We start from the raw sequence: 21,526 nt of genomic DNA on the forward strand, positions 1-21,526 counted from the left end.
CCCCTTGTCGTTATAAAAACGACAAAAATCTCCACCCAAAACAACCAAAAAACGACTAAATAATGATACAAAATGAACCTTAAAATAAAAATTGATCGAAGAAACACCCAAAACGACCCAAAACTGAAAAGTACCAACAACAGCAAAAAGGTAAAAATGTCTAGAATGTACTGAAACGTATGCAAATAACCGAACAAGTACTGAAAAGCATGGAAAAGTTACAAAAGCTACAGAACTATAAAGTAAGAAAATGAAATGATAAGCACGAAAAGTTCTGAAAAGTATGTAACATACATGTTACTCAAAAGTATGAACATGACCTAAAACAACTGGAAAAAGACCCATCAAATGACAATAAGAACAACAACAAATAAATAAATAGAATAAAAAAACAAAAACAACAGAAAATGGCCCAAAAACAAACATATAAACGAAATTACACCAAATAACAACCAATATGATCAAACCATCCAAAAACCGACCGAAAAACGACCCCAAAACGACCAAACCCGAGACAAAGAAAAACAAGTTTTTTTTACATTTACCGATAATTTGTCTATTGTTCTTGTCAAGGAATAAATAAACAGAATGCAATATTGCAAATCTTGCATTTAATCCTAGTCCTTGTCTGTTGCAACCATTCTCTTGCACGCTATCATAAAGTTAACCAGAAAAAGCAGGTGTTCCTTTTTATCCCCGCAGGAATGTTGCCTCATCCTTGATTAATTGCAACGTTAAAAGGACAAACGTCTCCCTAATAGCTTTTTGTAGCGGAAGTTTTTAAAGGTTGCAAAAGAGGAAAGGGTTTTTAAAAATAGACCAGGCCATTGAACGATGGGAAAACACATGCCATTTAAATCCCGACAAAGCAATTTGAAGCTCATAATCAAGAGAGCGGAAACTTTTTATCTCACTTCCCTTCAAAGTATAAGCTGTCGTTTTCCGTTTCATGTACAGACTGGTAAACTTTACAAGCAACATCAATGCAAAGGAGGGGAAAAATCAGTACCAGGTCAAGAAAGTCATTGTCTGTGCTGTTGTGTTGAAAATGCCCCTCTGTAAACCTTTTTATTGTTTTTAATCGTGCGTAATATATGGACGTTTAGTCGTTTTATCAACATCGCTTTTACTGTTCTCTGTGTTTTTTTAACATTGTTCGGATGAAAAGGTTAATGACACCAGCATCTTAAAGGGACAGTGTGTAATATTTGTCCACTAGATGTATTTTGTAGTGGAATTAAAAACGGGTAAAAAGAAAATAAATGCTCAGATTGACCGAACCACATTATTATTATTTTTTGTGTGTGTCCTGCCTTTTGCAGGGCGAGGAAAAAAAACGAAAAAAGAAGTAAAACAGGGAAAGAACCAAAGGCAAAATGTGAAAAATGAACAAAAAAGGCAAAACGAGCGCAAAAAAAGAAAATGTAAAGACAAGAAAAAACTAAGAAAAATAAAACAAGAGAGTAAAGCAGGAAGAGAAGGAAAATCAAAAACTATATGAACAACAATAGGAAATAAAGGAGAAAAAGAAAGGGAAGAAATGCTGTTTTTTCGAAGCAGATAGATGGCATAAAAACATGTCAGCCTCCACTATGTGTGTCTCATACAATAAACACAAGTTTCCCAACACGTGTGAATTTAAAAAAATAACCACTTACAGTTTATGTTTTTTTTGATTATTATTATTATCAACATTGGTTTATTTTAGTTTTTTTTTCTTTTAAATATTAGGAGAGACTGAATAATACACACACTAATCTTCTTGTAATGGACTAATTTTTGGAACAGCTTCATACAGAAAATTCTATATAAGCAAGTAGGCCCCTGCATGGCTGTCACCTCTATCTGTGAGGGTGTGAATGGGTCAGAGTAAAGCACATTGACTTGAAAATCTCTAAACGCAGAGCATTTACCATATACCATTTATACCAATGCTATAGTTTGTAAAATATATTTTTGCGTTGTTTTCAAATTATACCGCATCTTAATCTTGGAATGGGCTTGCTTTTGGAACAGCTTGAGAATAAAGATTTATATATATATATATATATATATATATATATATATATATATATATATATATAACATCTTTTCTATTTATTTGTTGTAGTTTTGGAATTAAAATTAAGATTTATGTTTTTAAATGCACAGTGTTTTGACTATTATTTTTTTTACTGTACTTAGAAATTGGTTTAATATTACATAGTTTTTTGGAGTTTGACTAAAGCCAACAAAAACGAAAGACACAAAATATGTTTAAATAATAATATGATTTAAAGTCTGTCCCCGTGTGCCCTGCGATTGGCTGGCAACCAGTTCAGGGTGTCCCCTGCCCACTGCCCGAAGATGGCTGGGATGGGCTCCAGCCCCCCCGCGACCCTAATGAGGATAAGCGGTACGGCTAATGAGATGAGATGAGAGATGATTTAAAGTCAAATGCAAGAGATTTAGAACAGTGGTTTTCAAACGAGAGAATCTAAGTATTAAAAACAAAGTTTCATAAGCAATGGGATGGGACAGACAACTCACTCGCTTGTTCACACCCAGGGACAATTTGGACCGGCCAATCCACCTGACATGCATGTTTTTGGAACGTGGGAGGAAACTGGAGTGCCCGGTGGAAACCCACCCAAGCACGGGGAGAACATGCAAACTCCACACAGGAAGGTTCGATCTCATGACCTCAGAACTGTGCTACACACGCGCTAACCTCTGCTTTGCCGTGCTGCCTCTCCCTCTCTCTCAATATATATATATATATATATATATATATATATATATATATATATATATATATATATGTGAGACGCAATTTCCTCCTTTTTAATAAACATAGATCTGATCATCGTCTCTACCTTCAACATATTTTAATTCATATAATCTGAATGAGGTGCAGAAAAAATAACTTTCTGTAAACATCTAAATGATTAAAATAGGTTTACGGGGATAATGTGTAAAATGGTGTGAATTTTAACAATCTCGAATTTTTCCCCAACCGTGGCCTCCTGATTTACAGAATATTCAATACGCTGGTGACTTAAAACTGCACTTTTCTTCTTTAACAAGTTTGGTACAATCGTATTTCTGCATCATAAATAAATAGATATCTTTCTGTATGTCTTCCCGTTAAGATTACAACCAGATGCAATGAAGATATCACTAAAGCATACGCAAAAATCCAAAGTTAAGCAGTGAAACTTCTCATTTCTGAGCTCCAGGAATAGGGAGCGGAAAGAAAGACTCGTGCTGATTCAAACAATTGCCGGATTTTCTGTGAATCAAATTCTTGCATATTTTCCTGTTTGAAGCAGATGTATAGACAACATGGGTGACCCCCTACTCTCATTTTCAATAGCAAGGAGGTGACGTTCTCAATCAACCGCTCAATTGCGGGAAATCGAAAAACCGAGGGTGGCTAGACCAGTAGGGTGGCATCGCGCGTGCGCACTGGACCGTGCAAACTGTCACAACCCTGCAGGTTGGGCAACGTTTGCAAGACATACAGAGAATCACATTTGCTTTTCTCATGCAGAATCTTGACCTCGTTTTACGCATTGATTACAATCTGCCATCTGTGAGCGCACGACAAAGGATAGAATCAGGGTAATTTGCGTGCCATCAGCAGAAAAGACACAAGCAAAAAAAAAAACCACACGGTATGCAATATTTGTGAGTTGGAACAAAATAAAACAACTTAATCCTATTTTCATATCCACATAAATGCACTACAGGTCCCTTACAACAAGCACACACAGGCTCAGAGACCATTTTCCCCAGGGCCAGCACCACCCTAAACAAGCGACAAAAACTGTGAAAATATATATTTTGCGACTTCTTTGGGAATTTTGTTGTTGCTAAATGTTATCGCTCTACTTTTTCATTGCACTATTGTTACGATGCCCTATTGGTTCTTTGCACTATTTATTCTGACAGACTTTTATCTTATTTTTCTTTTTGAAGTAGCTGACAGGAATATGGAACTCTTTCATTTGTGCCTGCCATCTGGCTGGTGTCATTATTGCAGCCTCTGCAAAGCTCTGTATGTTGCACATGCAAGTACAAGCAAACTCTTTTTTTTTATGTTTTGGGGGGTTTGATTTGGTGTTTGGACTGTACTTGAAACGGGTTTGTTTTAACTTTCACCATTGTCATGCTACACTAACAAACAAAACAAAACAATACAAAAAAATACAGGGACGAGCATAAAATCAGTATACAGAGAAATGTTTATGAGAGTGTTCATCGTGTTTTGAAAGACCAATCCAAACGTTCTAACCAATATTATTTACCTAATCCAAACCACTAAGTCCACCTTTAAAGCTTAAACATGGTCAGGATCAGGCACACCATTTCCCCCCAAAAGGCCGCCAACCTGGGGGGAGTGGCTGAAGAGCACCCACCTGCGAGTGTTTGTCATGCTTTGAAGTACCAATCCATTTAAACCAGTATGATTTACCTAGCATCAACCACAGACTTAATTCCTTACTGTAAAAATTGTCAATACCCCAGTCCACTCATTCTTCTTGCCTAACGTGTTACACCCCAAACAGCTCTTCTAAAAGCAGAACAAAAGCAGAATATAAGGGCTCTTTAAACATTGTTGGGCATTGTTAACACATACTTAATAGATAATATATTATATTTTAAACTTTTTAAGGACACCTCAGGCGATGCATCCTACCTTTAAAGTCTTTATTACATGTTTTCCCAGGGGTGCCATGTCTAATCTCGTTGCATACAATACTTCACCCTATTTGTATCATCGACAATAAAGATTCTATTATATTCTATTGTGTTCCAATCTAAAATGATATTATTTTTAGGCACAAATAATCTTGGCACGTTTGACGTGCATTGAAAAAATGCAAACAACAGAGCAACCACAATTTTTATTTTGAAGGGAACAAATGTTTTCTCTATGGTTTTAATAAACAGTCCTAACAGCATATAAACACTTTTTTGTTCGAATCTTTTCAATCTACGAACGTTATTCTCAATGGCTGATGTCAATATTTCGATATTTACACGCGTAGACATACACTCGCACAACGTGTGCAAGTATGGCTTAGCAACATTGACGTTTTTAAAACTAATAAAGCTCATATATAATAATAGTGGGAAACTAATAAAAAACATAAAGTATTTATATCCAGACTGGAAGAGCTGACGATCTGATAACAAATCTGATTTTTTGCAAAATGTCGACTAACAAAATGTTGATGCGTGGCTACTGTGAGAAAATAAACATGAGTTGTGCAAACTGCCTGGAAAATTGTTGAACAATCCTAGTAGTTGCATGACTGTAAATCATATATTTTCTCCGCATATTTTATACACGTTTTTGATCACTTCAAATTTTATACGCTGTATAACAATTTTTATACGGGATTTTTTTTAAATATACTGTAACGTATTATAAACCCCCCTGAATATACTGCAAGCGGGGAAAGAACAGAGAAAAATGCTGCAAGATATGTTTGTGATGTTTATTTGGTCAATAAAATAAGCTTGTTTTTCACAAATGATCTTCGTTTTTGTTCTACATAGTTTGTCTTGCTGTGAGTAAAATAGGTGCAGTGTTATGTGTGTATATTATTGCTCAAGAAGGGGAAATGACAATCATTAATGTAAACAATTGGCTCAATTTGACGCTTATGAACAGGTATATGACGTTTTTAAACCTAATTCACATGCAAAAACATTAAATATCCAGAGTCCTTCTGGAAGAGCCGAAGATGTAATAAAAATCTGTTCATTTGCAAAACTTTGCAAAATCTTGATGCCTCGGTGATGGGACTAAATACACATTAGTTGTGCAAACTGCGTCGAAAACAAATCCTAGTTGATTTCAGAAGTCAGTCTTCAAGGGAGTCTTGAATATTTTTGATGCATTTATATTTGCAAAAAATAAAGACAAATTACAACTCTGGGTTGTTTTAATGTCTTGATGCATGGATTGAGACGCCTAATATATTTCCAAGTTGCAGAATATTGTACAAATCGTGCACTTTTTAAAGGAGATTTATTTGTTGCGACTGATTTTAAAGCGTGTGATTAATTGAAAAGTTAACTTTAATTATATTACAATTCGCTCATGAAGGGGCCTGTTGGTTGATGAACGTGGACTTATATTATATTCAATAAAGTTGTATGCTAGAATAATGTGATCCAATGGACAACATCCTTACTGTGCTAGACTTCGAGGCCTGGTTTGGAGCCATGAACCTAGATCGGCCTTATCTCCCCGAGCCCCTGGGACATCCTGTATGCAGGCCCATTGTTCCAGACCTCCCGGGTGAACTGTCAGCCTATTTGAGCACATGCACACCTGCAATGCACTGCACTTCACCAAGACGCTTATTTTAGACACGCAACCACCTTGTACCCATCAATGTGCATCTTTTTTTCTCTTTGCAGCAATTTTCATCGAAGAGAACCCCTTTTAAAATCAATTAACTAAACATTTCAAAATTGTATAGAAAGGCAATTAGAGATTAAATCTGTTTTAAGCATGCACTTACTTTTCTATACTGATGCTGCAGTAATATTAAACAGGATGCGGCAAATATATGAGAAACCCGGTTGAAATCAATAACCAAACATTTTAAATTACATATATATATATATATATATATATATATATGTATGTATTTCGATTTATGTTTTAAGCATGTTGTAAAAATGTTAAACAGTTTGCAGCAATTGTATTTAGGAGACACCCGTTTAAAATAACATTTAAAAATTAAAATAAAAAATGAAAAATATAGATCAAGTGTGTCATAAGCATGCACATTTTTCCTTTACTGATGTTGCAAAAAATGGTTAACAGTTTGCAGCAAATTTTCACCGAAATACTCATTGTAGACACGCAACTAACCTTTTATGTGTCGTTTTTTCCTTTGGATCATTTTTTAAATAAGGAGAAACTCGGTTAAAATCAAAATATTAACATTTGAATAAAATAAAATACAAATATTTGAGAATAAATGAGTTTAACGCATGCAAAAATGCTAACCACTTTTCCAATTTTAGTACTGAATTGATGCGCATGTTCAAATAAATAAATTATTCATAATCATTTACGAACACTAAATGTTAATACGACGTTTTAATATCCCTGGAATTCTTTTTAATAGTTTTTTTATGATTCTAAAATTTGTATCTTCTATCTGATGTGTTTGTTTTATATTTTCCCTGTAACGTTTGAATATTGTTTTGTTTCGTGTATTTTATTTTTGTGTTACATCGTGGCGAGGGGACTACAAGACGAAAAATAGCATTCTGGGTATTTGATTTGATTTTTTTTCAAAATGTGCAATTCTTTAAATGGCGTAGTCCACTTTTAAATATAGCAAACGATCAATTAAATATTACATGTAATGCGATGTAAACTGAAACCCGTCAAAGCTGCACAGCACATGCACACAGAAAAATCATTTTTAGCCACTCTATATTTGTTGTACTAGGAGACTGTTTGGAATACATTTGTCATTCAAACGCGCCCTTATCTGCGGCTTGTTTATAAAACATAAATGTGAGGAAGCAGAGGATGCTACATGCATACTCTCCTTTCACACATGTAATCACTACTGTTGCCATGGTAATATGTTTGTTGCACAAAAAGTGAGTTGGAAAATAGAACGAACAATATACTTATATATTCCTAAACTATCACGAAAATGCCGTGGTGAAAAAAGCTCTTGAACCTATATTTTAAAACGGCAAAAGAAAAGTGAGTGTATATGTTGATTTATATAATCGTTTGATACTTTATATTGTAAAGTCGCTAGACGTGTCTCGAGAAATTACGAAATGTCGCGTCAAATTAAAACGGTTGACCAAACTGTAAGGGGAAAAGCAAATATAGACCAGAGAAAACCCTGTTAACTGCACATTTACCCGCAGATTTAATAAAGATTCCCCTTGGAGAACGCAGACACACAGGAGACTATATTGATGTTGTACTTGGATGGTAAGTGTGTTGGACGCGAGTCTCAAGGAGAAAATGAATGTAAGTGTGTGTCTACGCCTACGAATGAAAACATTGCTGAGTTTCACTTTGAACATGGTTGCCAAATGCATACAATCTCAAAAGGGTGAGCTCATAATATCATTAAAATTGAACCGAACAAAATAATAATCTAGTTTATTCTGGGACTAAATACAACTTTAATTTTTTTATTCTTATGTTCTTGAAAGTGTCAAACTGCAAACGTACCAAATACCATTCCGTCCATTATCTGCACCGCTTATCCTCAGTAGGGTCGCGGGGGTGCTGGAGCCCATCCCAGTCATCTTCGGGCAGTGTGCAAAGGACACCCTGAACTGGTTGCGTACCAAATACCATTATGGTTAATTGTCATCACAAAATTATAGCGTTTGAAATTGTGGCATAATAGAAATAAAAATCCACGTATGTTACAGCGAGGTTGTTTTTCAATGAGATAATACTTCAAAATATTTAAGTTATCTCATGTGAAGGTCACCAGTGCACGTGTAAGGAACTGTAACTGCACACTCTTGCGCATATAATAAAAATAATTCATTGTTATTTTAGTTTATTTGTTTGCAATGTGTCCTGCTTCTTGGATTTGATGGGCTTTTGGTTTTATAGTATAAAGGAAGAAATTACCAAAAAGGAAGCTGAATATTACGAAATTATAACGATTGAATTTTAATAGGGTTTTTTGCAAAATTTGAATTGTTCTATATTCATTTTCCTGTGGCAATAAAGATTGCGTTTTCCCATAAATAATTGTAAATTTAATACAATATAGACCTAAGTGAATATTTTTTTAAGACTGCAAATCCGTTTCAATTATCTATCCGTGGAAACCGATTTTGATCTCTTTGCACATGTATTTCCCCATTTAGCCCCCCCCCAAAAATACATACGTTAACATCAAATCATTAGTTTGTTTCTCAACAGCAGTTTACATTTAGAAGAGATTTCTTTAGAAAAATGAGGTATTTATCAAATACATATTTATTAAGAATTCACAAATCTAAAAAGAATACGGAAAAGTGCACATTAAAATTAAAAAAGAACGAAACAATATACAGCATCACGTTTATTAAAAAATAAAATGGAAAACCTGGCTGGCCCTGACCTATTCCACGTTATAGGAAACAATATATAGAAAAAAAACATAGAACAACCTGAATTGTGGAAGTAGATTTTTTTTAAAAGATTCATTACCATGACAAACTGGCTCAGTCAAACTATTTAGAAGTTTTCAAGGTAGGAATAAATTCACTTTTCAGTCAAGCCTTGCAGAAAGTTAAGAAACACGAATCATCACAATTCCGCGATTTTTTCGCTTGGAAATAAAAAAGGGAGGTCGCAACAACAAAGTCAACAGATTGGACTAAAATGTGTTGTTCGGTGCGCCCCAGTGACCCTGTTTACACTGGCAATCCGGTTCCTCCTCCAACGTTCGAAAGATTTTAGAAGTTTTCATTGTGAAAATAAATTCACTTTTCAGTCAAGCTTTGCAGAAAGTTAAGAAACACGCATCATCACAGTTCTGCGATCTTTCCCCCTGGAAATAAAACGGAACAAAACATTGGACTTAAATGGCGTGCAACCAGGTGCGCCCCAGTAAACGTTTACACTGCCAATCCGGTTTCTCCTCCAATGACATGCGTTCGAAAATGAAACCAACAATTAACGAGGGATTTCTTGATAGTTTTAAAAGTTAAATATCAATCCTCGTGTGCAAGGAGTGTTTGCTCTCGTGTTCCCAGTACGAGCAGTGCATCATGGAGAGCTCCGTAGGCTGGCGGGAGCAAGTGAACTGAAGACCGGCTCCGTTGCCGGACGAGACGGGGGGTGGCGCGGCGGTGGCTGGGCTCAGCTGCTGCGAGTGGTGGGGATGCACCGGATGGTGGTGGTGGCTCATGCCGTTGTACGAGTTCACCATGCCGGGGAGCGTCATGCCCTGCACCCGGGAGTACGGATTGTAGGAGGCTGGCGCCGAAAGCGCCTTAACCGGACTGACGTTCCCCGCCGCCATCTGGCAGGACGTGTAGGACATCGGAGTGGGCGCCTGGCCCAGGGACCAGGAGTTGTTCATGAAACTGGATTGGAGATACTTGGGCGGGGACAGGTAACCGTAGCCGTCTCCCCCGAATAAGGATTTTCCCGGTTGGAAGTGAGATGGTGGAGGTCGAAAGGGACGCTTCATTCGGCGGCGCCTGCGGTAGTTGCCCTTTTCGAACATGTCCTCACAAGCTGGGTCCAGGGTCCAGTAGTTGCCTTTCCGTTCTCCACCACCTTCCCGAGGAACCTTGATGAAGCACTCGTTGAGACTCAGGTTGTGTCGGATACTGTTTTGCCAGCCCTTTTTGTTCTTCTCGTAGAATGGAAACTTGCTGATGATGTACTGGTAGATACCAGAGAGGGTGAGACGCTTTTCGGAGCTCTCCCGGATGGCCATGGCGATCAGGGCCACGTAGGAGTACGGAGGTTTCTGCGACGGGTCCGGTTTCTCGACGGCTTTTTCCTGGTCAGGTTCCTCTTTGGGGCGCTCCTTCTCTTTGGTGCTGTTGCTATCATGGATCATCAGCGCCATGGCGTCATCGTCCGAAGTTTGGTAAGCCATCATTTCCAAGTGCAAAAATGCAAAAAAACCCAGTCTCCCTGTCGTTCTGCACACAAAAGCTACGAACGTACCGAGATGTCTCTCTTTGGTGGCTCGATTGGTGCAGGCCGCACATGGGGACGTCTTTTGCCCTTTTTTACTCGTGCACCAAATTGTGAGCGAAGCGCAACACAAGTTGTGAGATGTGACTCACAAGCCCAACCCTTTGCTTTTTTTTGCCTTCTCACGTCCACACTCAGGTTGTCTTTTTTGCAGTGCAGGGCGTACTGGCTTGTGATTTGTGCATTTCAGAGTTCCGCCTCCACATTTACCACTCAATTATCTTGCAGCAACTAAATAATTTTGACAGCACCTCAAAAAAAATCAAAATGACCCCATAGTTAACAGTAATATCACACGTGTCATTCTAAGCCAATCGCCTCCCTTATTAATGGTTGTAATCCCCCTTATTAAGCGACAATAAACCCAATAACACGATTTGGCACCTGTTTAGTCACAGCAATTGACAGACCATGTAGAATTAAAACAAAGGTAATTTGTGTAAACAAGTTTATTTATTTGGCAAAAAAAACAACATAAACAATCAATTCAGTGTCTTTCCCCAATTGCAGTAAATTCAGAGTCGCTTATCATACACGCTTATTATATTTGCCGAACAAAAAAGTTATACAGCGGACACAATTTAAAATAACCTTAAAAACGGTTAAAGTACGCCAAAACGTATAAGTTGACGGGTATTCATTATTAGTATTATTGTGACTGCTATTATAAATATTAGGGTTAGGGTTAGTATTATTAGTAGCATCAGTAAAATCAGTAATACTTTTATTTTTATATTTTCTGTGATATATATGACACACTGTCTTAATGCAGTACAATCATATTTCTTATTTTAATACAAAAAAGTAAGATCATTATCTTATTATTGCAGAGCAGCAGGAACCAGTTTAGCAGCGTTCAGTTTCACATATAAAGACAACAGACACTGGCACACTTATAGTATGCTCAGCACTTATGAGCGTAGTTTTAATTTTTACTTACAAGAGAAATATTGTTTTTAGCTTTGGCTGCCAACAAAAAACTTTTTTAGCACGCCAAAGTATTTGAAATAAAAGTGTTGGTTGGTGTGAATAGAGACACAACATCTATCAACAACAATAATACCTACAAGACAAAAAAATTGAGCTGTATTTGTCTGCTTATAATTTATAGGCACTGACCGACATCACAGCGCACTTTTGACAATAAGCCGCACCTTGACGTACACATACACGCAGATTATATGCACATATAATTTTGCTTTTCGAATATTTTATTTTATTTTTTGTATCCCTGTTTTAAAATGTTTTACAAACACTGCACACCGGGGGTTTCAAAGATAATTTCATTAGAATTGTATGTCAATGACAATTAAGATAATTTCAAAAATTATTTAGTTAAGTATTTCGTAATTTCAAATACAATAGAATGGAATTTACTGTTATTGTAACATGTGAAATCGAAAACGAAATTAAAAACCGCCATCCTGATGGTGCAAGAGCATTTGCAAAATAGAATACCACTGTTTAAAAATGTAAGTGAAGGCTAATATTATAGAAAGGAGTAATATTAGATAAAAAAAATAAAGAGCAGTATAAATATAAAAATATAGTCGTTGCACAGGCATATTAATAATAATAATACATATAATAATAATAATAATGTCAATACTACTACTGCTACTACCACTATACGAATAATAACAAGAAAATACATAATAATAATAACAGATCAAAGAGCAGGGAATATGAAATTAAGTCCCTCAAAAAAGAAAGTAGACGAATATCTAAACATTTACACTTTAAATTACTGAATATTACAATTAACCATTTTTTTGTATTTTTTGTTGTTCAAGTGGTGGTTCACGTACATGTTTACAGCATTGTGCAAATATAATTAATGGATGTGAAAAGTAAAAAAACAAAACAAAGCAAAAACAAGCACATAGTACCCATAGGGTAAATTTTAACACTACCCCAGTTAATGTATATTCCTTTCGACAGAGTATAGAATGTAAACTTAACACAGTTAGAATGGAAAGTTAAAATGTGAGAGTGTATTTCACTCTAATAAGAGTTAATATTTTACAATAAAGTGCACGAAAACTTGTTAGCTTACAGGAGTCAAATATTTTCTTCACTTCCAAGTGTTAGATATTTTGTACACTTTAAAGACCTTTGTCCTTGGAAATTCATTTTAATTAATTTAATTATTTTTTTTCCCTACCGTTGTAACTCTAAAATAATACATGAGAGTGACAGTGAAAAACAAATGTGAACTCAATTTTTTTTACCAAAACTGGATTTTTTTTTTGTTCCTGTTTTCCTGTTCATTGCTGGAAGAACACAAGAGGAGTTAAACAATTTAAGAATGCATATTTAACTCGGGTAAATTTATGATGTATTTACCTGCATTTTTTAAATTATTGGTATAGATCAATTGCATTTTGAAGACAATGAGGAGGAAAAAACGATTTCATGCAAAATTGTGGGTATAATAGACATTTATTAAGAAGAATGTCCATTTGCATTCATCACTCAACTGGTCATGCTTGAGAGTGACATGAACACGTCTTAATTAAGCTCCCGGTGCATGCAAAAGTGCACATTTTCCTGCTTGGCCACCCACGAGGGTCCCACTGGCCTGTGGTGTTGTGTATTTCCGTCCTGTGGGATTGTGTGCAGGTGGAGCAGCATTGGCATGTGTGTCATCACCCTGCAGACAGGCTGCACTCTTCAGCTTCGTCGAGCAGCTGAACTGCAAGGAGAGCCAACCGTCTCTCAACGTCAAATTATGCCGCAGACTCATGGCCCACTGCAGACTTGCTTCCTGGCCTGCAAGTGTCCCACAAATATGGGGACAAGATCGATGCATCTAATTCAGGGGTGATAAAGTCAAGCAGATGGAAGGTCCACATAAAATGTTAGGCTACAAGTCGAGAGCCAGACTGATTATATGTTGAAACATTTTAAAACGATGCAGATAGTCTACAAGCATATTGGCCTGGCATTGCTGGGGTTGGAGTTGCCAGGAATTTTACTTGGGTGAGGTTGTTGGGGCTGTGGTTTGTTAAAAAAGTGCCACTGTAGAGTGCCAAAGAGCTGTATGACGGCATGCAGCTCTAAAGCTGCTTGTATATGAATGTTTATCAATTCTATCAGTACTTATTAGGGGTTCCTTGACACCAAAACTCACAAAAAACACTCCCAGAAGCCTAAAGTACAACCGTGTAAATTTTCACGAAAATAATTTCAGCCGTTTTCGGAGCCTATGAGCAACATACAAACACACACACATGCACATACATCGGGATTCATAAATACGTTTAGATAGTGCGGCTAATTGTACCAATTGAAAAGATAACTACTAAAAATACCGCATGTTCTCATATGATCCGATAAATAAATACATATTTTATTATGACGCTGTCTGTAATGTTTAATTTTCAACAGGCACAAAAGACAAATTTACTTGATGTAAAAATCCCCAATACATGAACATTAAATAAAAGAAGCTGGTATTATTCTGGCACCACCAGTAGCCTATGTTCAGCATTCTAGAACAACTAGGTTAAAATTACTTCAAAGAAAAATGTATTAGCAATTTTATATCATTTACTAGATTACAATAAAATTAACCACATGGAGAAATTACATACAGGGAAAGCAAGTTAACAATGAGCCCTGGTCTATGGTCCAAGGAGATTATTTTAGGAGCTTATTCATTTAAAAGAGTAACAGAAGGCAATGTTTTCCCATTCTCCTCAAAATACCTACAAACATAATATATATATATATATATATATATATATATATATATATATATATATGATCTACAGTGAACACAAAATTTGCATTCAAAAGACATTTTGGAACAAAATATATTGTGGCTGGTTTTGATTACAACATAAAAGAGCCTATAAATCCTCTGCTATCATTTACCCGAGAAAAGTCCCAATCGTGTTTTGGCCCTATAGGGCCGTCATTGCAACGGGCGTAATGTAATTTGAAAGAGTGGAATTCCTGTCCTCTTGCACTTCCTGGCCTTGCAGATCTGGGACTAGGATGTTTATCATAGCGCGTGCGGGTGGAATGTGGCGGACGGATCCGCCGGGTCAGGTCGGGACCCGAGAACTACCACCCGGGGTGGAGAGGATTCTCCAAAGTAAGGACCACTAGCTTGAAAATGAGGAGTGAGACAGGCCTCAAATGGATCAGTGGACTATTCAATTCAGATATTATGTTTAAACTACGTGGTGTCCTCATATGTTCATTGGGGCTGCAACTTATGACTGTTTCAATCGTCGACTAGTCATTGACTATTGAAATAATTAGTGACAGTTAAATAATCAGATTATTAATTTTTTTTCCTTAAATTTAGCAAGTTGATTTATTTATTTGGCATATGATAATAAACACTAGAAAAACAAGTGCATGCTTTATTTAACATACTCCAGATTCGTGCAAAAAATACATTAAAATGCATTTTGCTCGTTCAGTAGAGACATACAGTAAATCCATTAGTGACTGGAAATTAAGGAATTAATGAACATCAACAAGTAAACATTCTTTTTATCCCTGTGTAAACCAAGGAGAGGCACAGTAGCAGCAGTAGAACTCTAAATAAAACATACATGATGTCAATTTTGTGAACTACAACCGTCAACCGCAAAGTATGTAACAAAAGTACTTAACAAATCTCAACAGTTGGAAATCAAACGTTTTTAACAACTGACTTTTGTTCTTTGGACTGTTAGTCAGGCACAGTCTGGAATAATGCTCTAGCTCTCTTTTATAGTTAAATATATGAGTTTTTAAAACCCTGTTTAAATGTTACTTAAAATTTACCGAGGCAAGTCTGTCGCCGTCTCGTTCAAAAGTCCGTTATGCTCTTTGATCTATCGCCATCTTACCCCGAGGTCTTCTTCCCAACTTTGGAAGTATTCTTTTTATTGGTTGTAACAAAGAGCTTTTAATTTGTCACAAAAGCAAAAGGATGTAATGTCATCGCCACCAAGTTTGTTTTCCAACAAAAATATGAAAGCCACAATTATTGCAGTGCGAATTGTTCGATGTGATACTCCAAATTTCCCCCCAGCGATTTAGGATCTAGTATTAGTTACATGCCGCTGCCCGTCAATACCAAGGTCCGGCTCATCCCTCAAGAGCGGGATAACACCTTATGCTGAAAAACGACGTTGACCAGATATTGATGGTTCTGTATCTGAGTCAGTTCAGGGGGTTTCCCTTGCTTCTGGTAACTAGGGAAACAAGTACTATCTGTTTCGTGTGGGGGAGAAATCCGGACTGAGAGGATTGGGCGCCGCCAGGCTTTACTTTCCCAAGATGCACCACAGGAAGGGGTGCCTCTACCAGGCGGTTAATGAATCCAAGAACCGTGATGCAGGCTAAAATGCTCACAAAGTTTTGGTGGGTCCCTTGTTCAAGGCCAGGTGGAAACATTAGTTGGCCTGGATTGTGATGGGCACCACCAGGCTGTTCTTGCCCAAGACATACAACAAGAAATGGTTCTCATAAGACCCTAGTGGTTGAGAGATTCCCCCACCCACCCGGTTGGTGTTGACGGCGCCATTTCTATACGTTTATGTTACAGCTCCAAAGGCGCTATTGGCTATTGCGCTTTTGCTACTCTCAGCAGAAATTACATTCATGTAGAGATGCTTCTTTCTTTTGGAAAAATGTATCTAGTTACAATAGTCGATAATTAAATTCATTGATGGCTGTTCCTGTAATCGTTGCGGCCCTAATGTTTGTATTGTCCCCTGTAAATGGAATCTGTTTGTAAATGAAAAATTCGGCACGGATGAACGTCAGGATGAGGGAGGGATAAAAAGGCCGATGGACCCTCAGCCCTCATGCTATTTTTTCAACATGACGGTGCGCTCTCTCAGAAAAGACGAGTGAGCAAATAAACAGTGAACACCAGATTTCCTCCTGCATCCCCCAACATGGATTAAGTCAAGGGAAGGGACGAGGATGTCTGCAGAACAAAAGTTAAAAAGTCTTAAGGCCAGGCATGTATCTTTTGGTCCAGTATGTCCTCTCAATCTTTAATACTTTTTGCATTTATGTGATTGTGTCAAGTTATTTCCAGATTAACTGTGATTGTCTGTTTAGGGAGCAGAAAACCTGTATATAAAATAACAACTCGCATGTTCGAACAGTAAAATGTAACTTTGATGATAGAAATGGCAGCCAATGAAATACATCTCACAGGTAAATAATAAAGCCATGTTATTAGATTGTTAAGGGTGGGTGGATCAATCTGTCCATCCATCCATTATCTGCACCCCTTATCCTCAGTAGGGTCGCGCGGGTGCTGGAGCCCATCTCAGCCATCCTCGGGCAGTGGGCAGGGGACACCCTGAACTGGTTGCCAGGCAGTTGCAGGCACACAGGCAAAGACAACTCGCTCGTTCATTCACACCTAGGGACAATTTGGACCGGCCAATAAATAAAATCCAAGTTTTTGGAATACGGGAGGAAACCGGAGTGCCCGGAGGAAACGTACGCAGGCACGGGGAGAACATGCAAACTTCACATGGGGATGTTGTGGTAGCTGGACTTGAACAATGAACCTCTGCACCGCGGGGCTGCGCGCTAACCATATTGTCTTCCCATTTGAACTATTACTGTAATAATGTTGACAGTGTGTCATAAGATTAAAGATATGTACGTTATAACTTTCAAATTCGATCCAATTATGGTTTCACCTTATTTGCACAAATGACAAGACTATAAGGCGCAACTGATTATAAGACACACCTTCAAAAATATCCCCTTTAAAAAAAGTTTTTCATATAGGGTGGTACCTCTACTTAAGAATGTAATGTGCTCTGGCAGTAGCTTCGTAACCTGAAAACCTCGTAAGTAGGGACGCATTCTGAATGTAAATACGCTAATCCGTTCCAAACCCTGCAAAAGTGCAGTATGATATTTTTTAAATCCATTTAAAAAAAAGAGCAGAAGAACATAAAACAAATACATGTTAAAATTACACTACCGCACAATAAACATAAAACGAGAGGCAAGAAAAAAAAAGAATAAAGAAAATAATGAATATATTAATTTCCTATTTTCCCTCGCGTTTATATATATATATATATATATATATATATATATATATATATATATATATATATGTATAACTGGTGATAACACCAGCAAAATCCCCCAATAATGGTGTATGCCAGCATGACATTTTCACTTTCTCGCACATGCACCAGAGCAAGAACAAGAGCATTTATCATTTATGAAGGTGGACTGATGGAACAGATAAGATGTTGGTGAAAAGAGTGAAAAGAGAAGAGCTCCATTGTTTTCTTTTTCAGCTTAAAAAAGGCTTAGGTGCTTAAACCTCCTGCCAACAAGATTGTATTTAGGTTTTCCTGAACTGTTGCCAATGCTTAAATGATTCGAAGGAGCAGAATAAATGCATATGTGTACTCTACTTACTGTGGATATCTTTCTATTTAGTTATAATACATCTATCCATCCATCCATCCATTATCTGTACCGCTTATCCTCAGTAGGGTCGCAGGGGTGCTGGAGCCCATCTCAGCCATCTCCGGGCAGTGGGCAGGGGACACCCTGAACTGGTTGCCAGCCAGTCACGTTGCCTTTGACTTCTGTCAGTCCAGCTTTTTTCATTCGTACACCACTCGTCTGTTCCTGATTACCCGTTTGACTCCGGGTACGACCCGTTTTTGACCACCGACCACGTTCTGATCTCCTGTCCCAGCTAACGACCCGTTTTTGACCACCGACCACGCTCTGATCCCCCGCTCCGGCTTTCGACACGTTTTTGTCTGTTTGACCACGCTACAATCTCCTGCTCCTGCTAATTCAAAGTGTAAATGTTTAGATATTCGTCTACTTTCTTTTTTGAGGGACTTCATTTCATATTCCCTGCGGCTTGCTTCTCTCGTCCAGCGAGCACCGGATCGCTGGCGTTGGTTTTTCCTTTATAACTCAATAAACTTGTGAGTAAACGTTATGCATTTGGGTCCTCTTCCTGTTCTGTTCCTGACAATATATATCATCTCATCTCATTAGCTGCACCGCTTATCCTCAGTAGGGTCGCGGGGTATAATATATATATATATATATTCTAACAAGAACCGTCCGTGTACGTAGATTAATTTGACCAAACTCACATCGAATGAAAAGAAAGAAGGTTAATTAGTTAAGCAAAGAAAACACAATATTTATGTTTTCCAATTCAGGGAGTCCCGAATCCATGGGTATTGTGCTATGAGCACACATGTGTTTTCAAATTTCAGCAGTCCACAGTCAAGCACGAAAGAATAATTTAATTTCTACCACAACCTTGATGTGAAGTTCCAAAATGAATCATATCCTTGTCTGAATCCTGATATGGGTATCTCGTCTTCTGGATAACCAACATTTTTAATCATCTAAGGAATCTACAAGTTCTGGTTATTCTTTCTTTGAAAATCACACCGTGAGTCAAAAGGAAGAAAAGGAAATGTTTCGTTTATCAATTCGAAGAAATGTGTTACCTAACGATTGTTATGATAATCGCAGTCCTGTCTGTCGTTTATGCTGGCGTGCAAGTTTTGCCCCGCAGCAAGCAATGACGAAAAACTGCCTATTGGCACCTGCTTTGATGTCAATGTATTTTATTTTTTCTAACTCACTTTTTTACAGAGATTAAAAATGCATCAAAATAGTCCACATATTCTCCTCGCAAATAAACTTCCTCTTATGAGGATCTTTTCACCCGGGTAATTTAACAAGCTGCAACCGCAGCCACGCTCGCACTTCGAAATCCCCAAGTAACCTCACACCCGTTCCACATCTTGATCCTGGCTCGGGATTACATTTCAGGGCCAAATCAAAACAAGTCACTTCGTTAAAGGCAATTACACAGGTAGACTACCTCGCTGGGCAAACAAACATGGCTGCCAGCTGACACTCTGAAGACAGATCAAAGCTGAGGACAGACAAGAAACAGGGTAACATTCAAACAAGGGCTTGTTAACCACTCAAATGCTTTCATTTTCTCTTGCACATGCACAATACTCACAAAGCCTCTTCCTCATACTTCTCCTTAGTCAAACATACGGATGACAGCTAATGGTTGAAAGATGACTCAGATGTGAATACAGCAGTGGTGTTCCGTGAATTTTAAACTTTCAGTCTGTTTTAGTGAGTTTAATGATTTGTTTTTTTTTCAGGTTTTCTGTGTTGTTGTCTTATGAGCCATCCATTCATTATCTGTACTGCTTATCCTCAGTAGGGTCGCGGGGGTGCTGGAGCCCATCCTAGCTATCTTCGGGCAGTATGCTGTTTGCCAGCCAGTTGTGGGGCACACAACTCAGACAGACAACTCACTTGCTCATTAACATCTAGGGACAATTTGGACCAGCTTATCGACCTGACATGCATGTTTTGGGAATTTTGGAGGAAACTGGAGTACCTTGAAAACATGCAAACTCTGCACAGGAAGGCTGGTAGCTGGATCTGATCCCAGGACCTCAGAGTTGTGCCGCAGACGTGCTAACCACTCACCCGCCATGCCGCCTGTTGTCTTGTGATTTAGTATAAAATGCCATTGAATATGTGAAGCAAAAAAAAATAAATTTAAAAGCCAACGTTGCGCTTGCCTTGAATTTACCCTGTACCCCATTTATCCAGAAGACATGACAACCGCACTGTCATAACACTGTGCCACTACTTCACCCAGACATTTATCACCAAAAGTTGGATGATAAGAACTTCAATGTCATCGTCTCGCTTCTCACCGGTAGCAATATTAAATGTGAAGAATTGCCCCTTGATTGACAAACGTGACACCAGTGACATCTGGGCTTTGTTACTCATATCTGTCATATCATCCACCGTTTTTATGCCCGATGTCCAACTAAATACTTTTTTTAGTGGACTTGTGGTAACGTAAATCTGTGTTTCTCCGCATTGATAGGAGGAAGCTCATCCTAAGTTCTCTTTTGTTTTAGGATTCAGCGCTTTGATCATTCCCCAAAACAAAAGTTCCTGCCTGTCCCAAATAGCAACACAGTCTACAGTATAAGTCTTTTTACGATTTCCCTATTTGTTCACCTTTTTGTTGTGGACCACCGTTTCCCTGCGCACTTGCTCACTGTGCTTCTAAATCTTCTGGGGAAGCCGAGCCAGGGATAACTCTCGTAATTTTTGCGCTTTAAGTGGTGAAAACACCTGTTGCAACAGGCTCGCTTGGTTAAATCAACAAAACCGTGTATTTCCTTGTTTAGCGACTGTTTGCCCGATTGCTTTGATGCATTACCGCCTGCCCGTTGGTAACGTTTCATTATGCCTGCACGAAGGCGTTGACGTGGCCAACTCCAAATCTGATTGGCTAAGACAGTTTCATTGTCACTTGTTAGGTCTTACAAGTGGCTGCAGATCTACTTCTGCAGGCCTCAGGGCAGATTTCTGAGTCTGGCAACAACTAATGGCTGAAATTCCATGGGCTAAATGCATACATATAGAAGCACATATCTGATGCAGCACAACCAAAGGGGAAAAGCAATTAAAGGAAGCTGAGAGACACTTTGGAAATATTTAATAAGTATTAATAGACAAAGCATAATTAATTTAAAATGATTCAGATTTGATAAAAGCCTGCAGAGAAGCCCATGCAGGCCCTCATGGCCCACCACTGGAATACAGTGAGCAGCGTGTGAAAATATAACAAGCTTACGCCACATTAATATTAAATGTTTCTTAAAATTATAAGCTATTTGCCATACAATTTAGCTCATTTTAATATATTTTTTAAGAGAAAGTAGTAAAATAGATAATACGTTTATTCTGTTTTCAATATTGGACAACTGCAAAGGAGATTTCATGGTATGCCAG

General features: G+C 37.8%; 2 protein-coding genes across 3 annotated transcripts in view; both read right to left on the reverse strand.

Moving 5' to 3' along the window:
* pik3cb (phosphatidylinositol-4,5-bisphosphate 3-kinase, catalytic subunit beta) overlaps positions 1-21,526 on the reverse strand; it is a 97,419-nt gene that overhangs the window by 63,962 nt on the left and 11,931 nt on the right. The gene's annotated exons all lie outside the window — the stretch shown is intronic.
* On the reverse strand, positions 8,971-10,801 carry foxl2a (forkhead box L2a). Its single transcript, XM_088345513.1, has one exon. It carries the CDS (start codon positions 10,605-10,607, stop codon positions 9,699-9,701), a length of 909 nt encoding a protein of 302 aa, XP_088201639.1. The 5' UTR covers positions 10,608-10,801; the 3' UTR covers positions 8,971-9,698.

This window comes from Urocampus carinirostris, chromosome 10 (genome assembly GCF_059441175.1).
Source record: "Urocampus carinirostris isolate Australia breed hairy pipefish chromosome 10, RoL_Ucar_1.0, whole genome shotgun sequence".
Taxonomy (NCBI): domain Eukaryota; kingdom Metazoa; phylum Chordata; class Actinopteri; order Syngnathiformes; family Syngnathidae; genus Urocampus; species Urocampus carinirostris.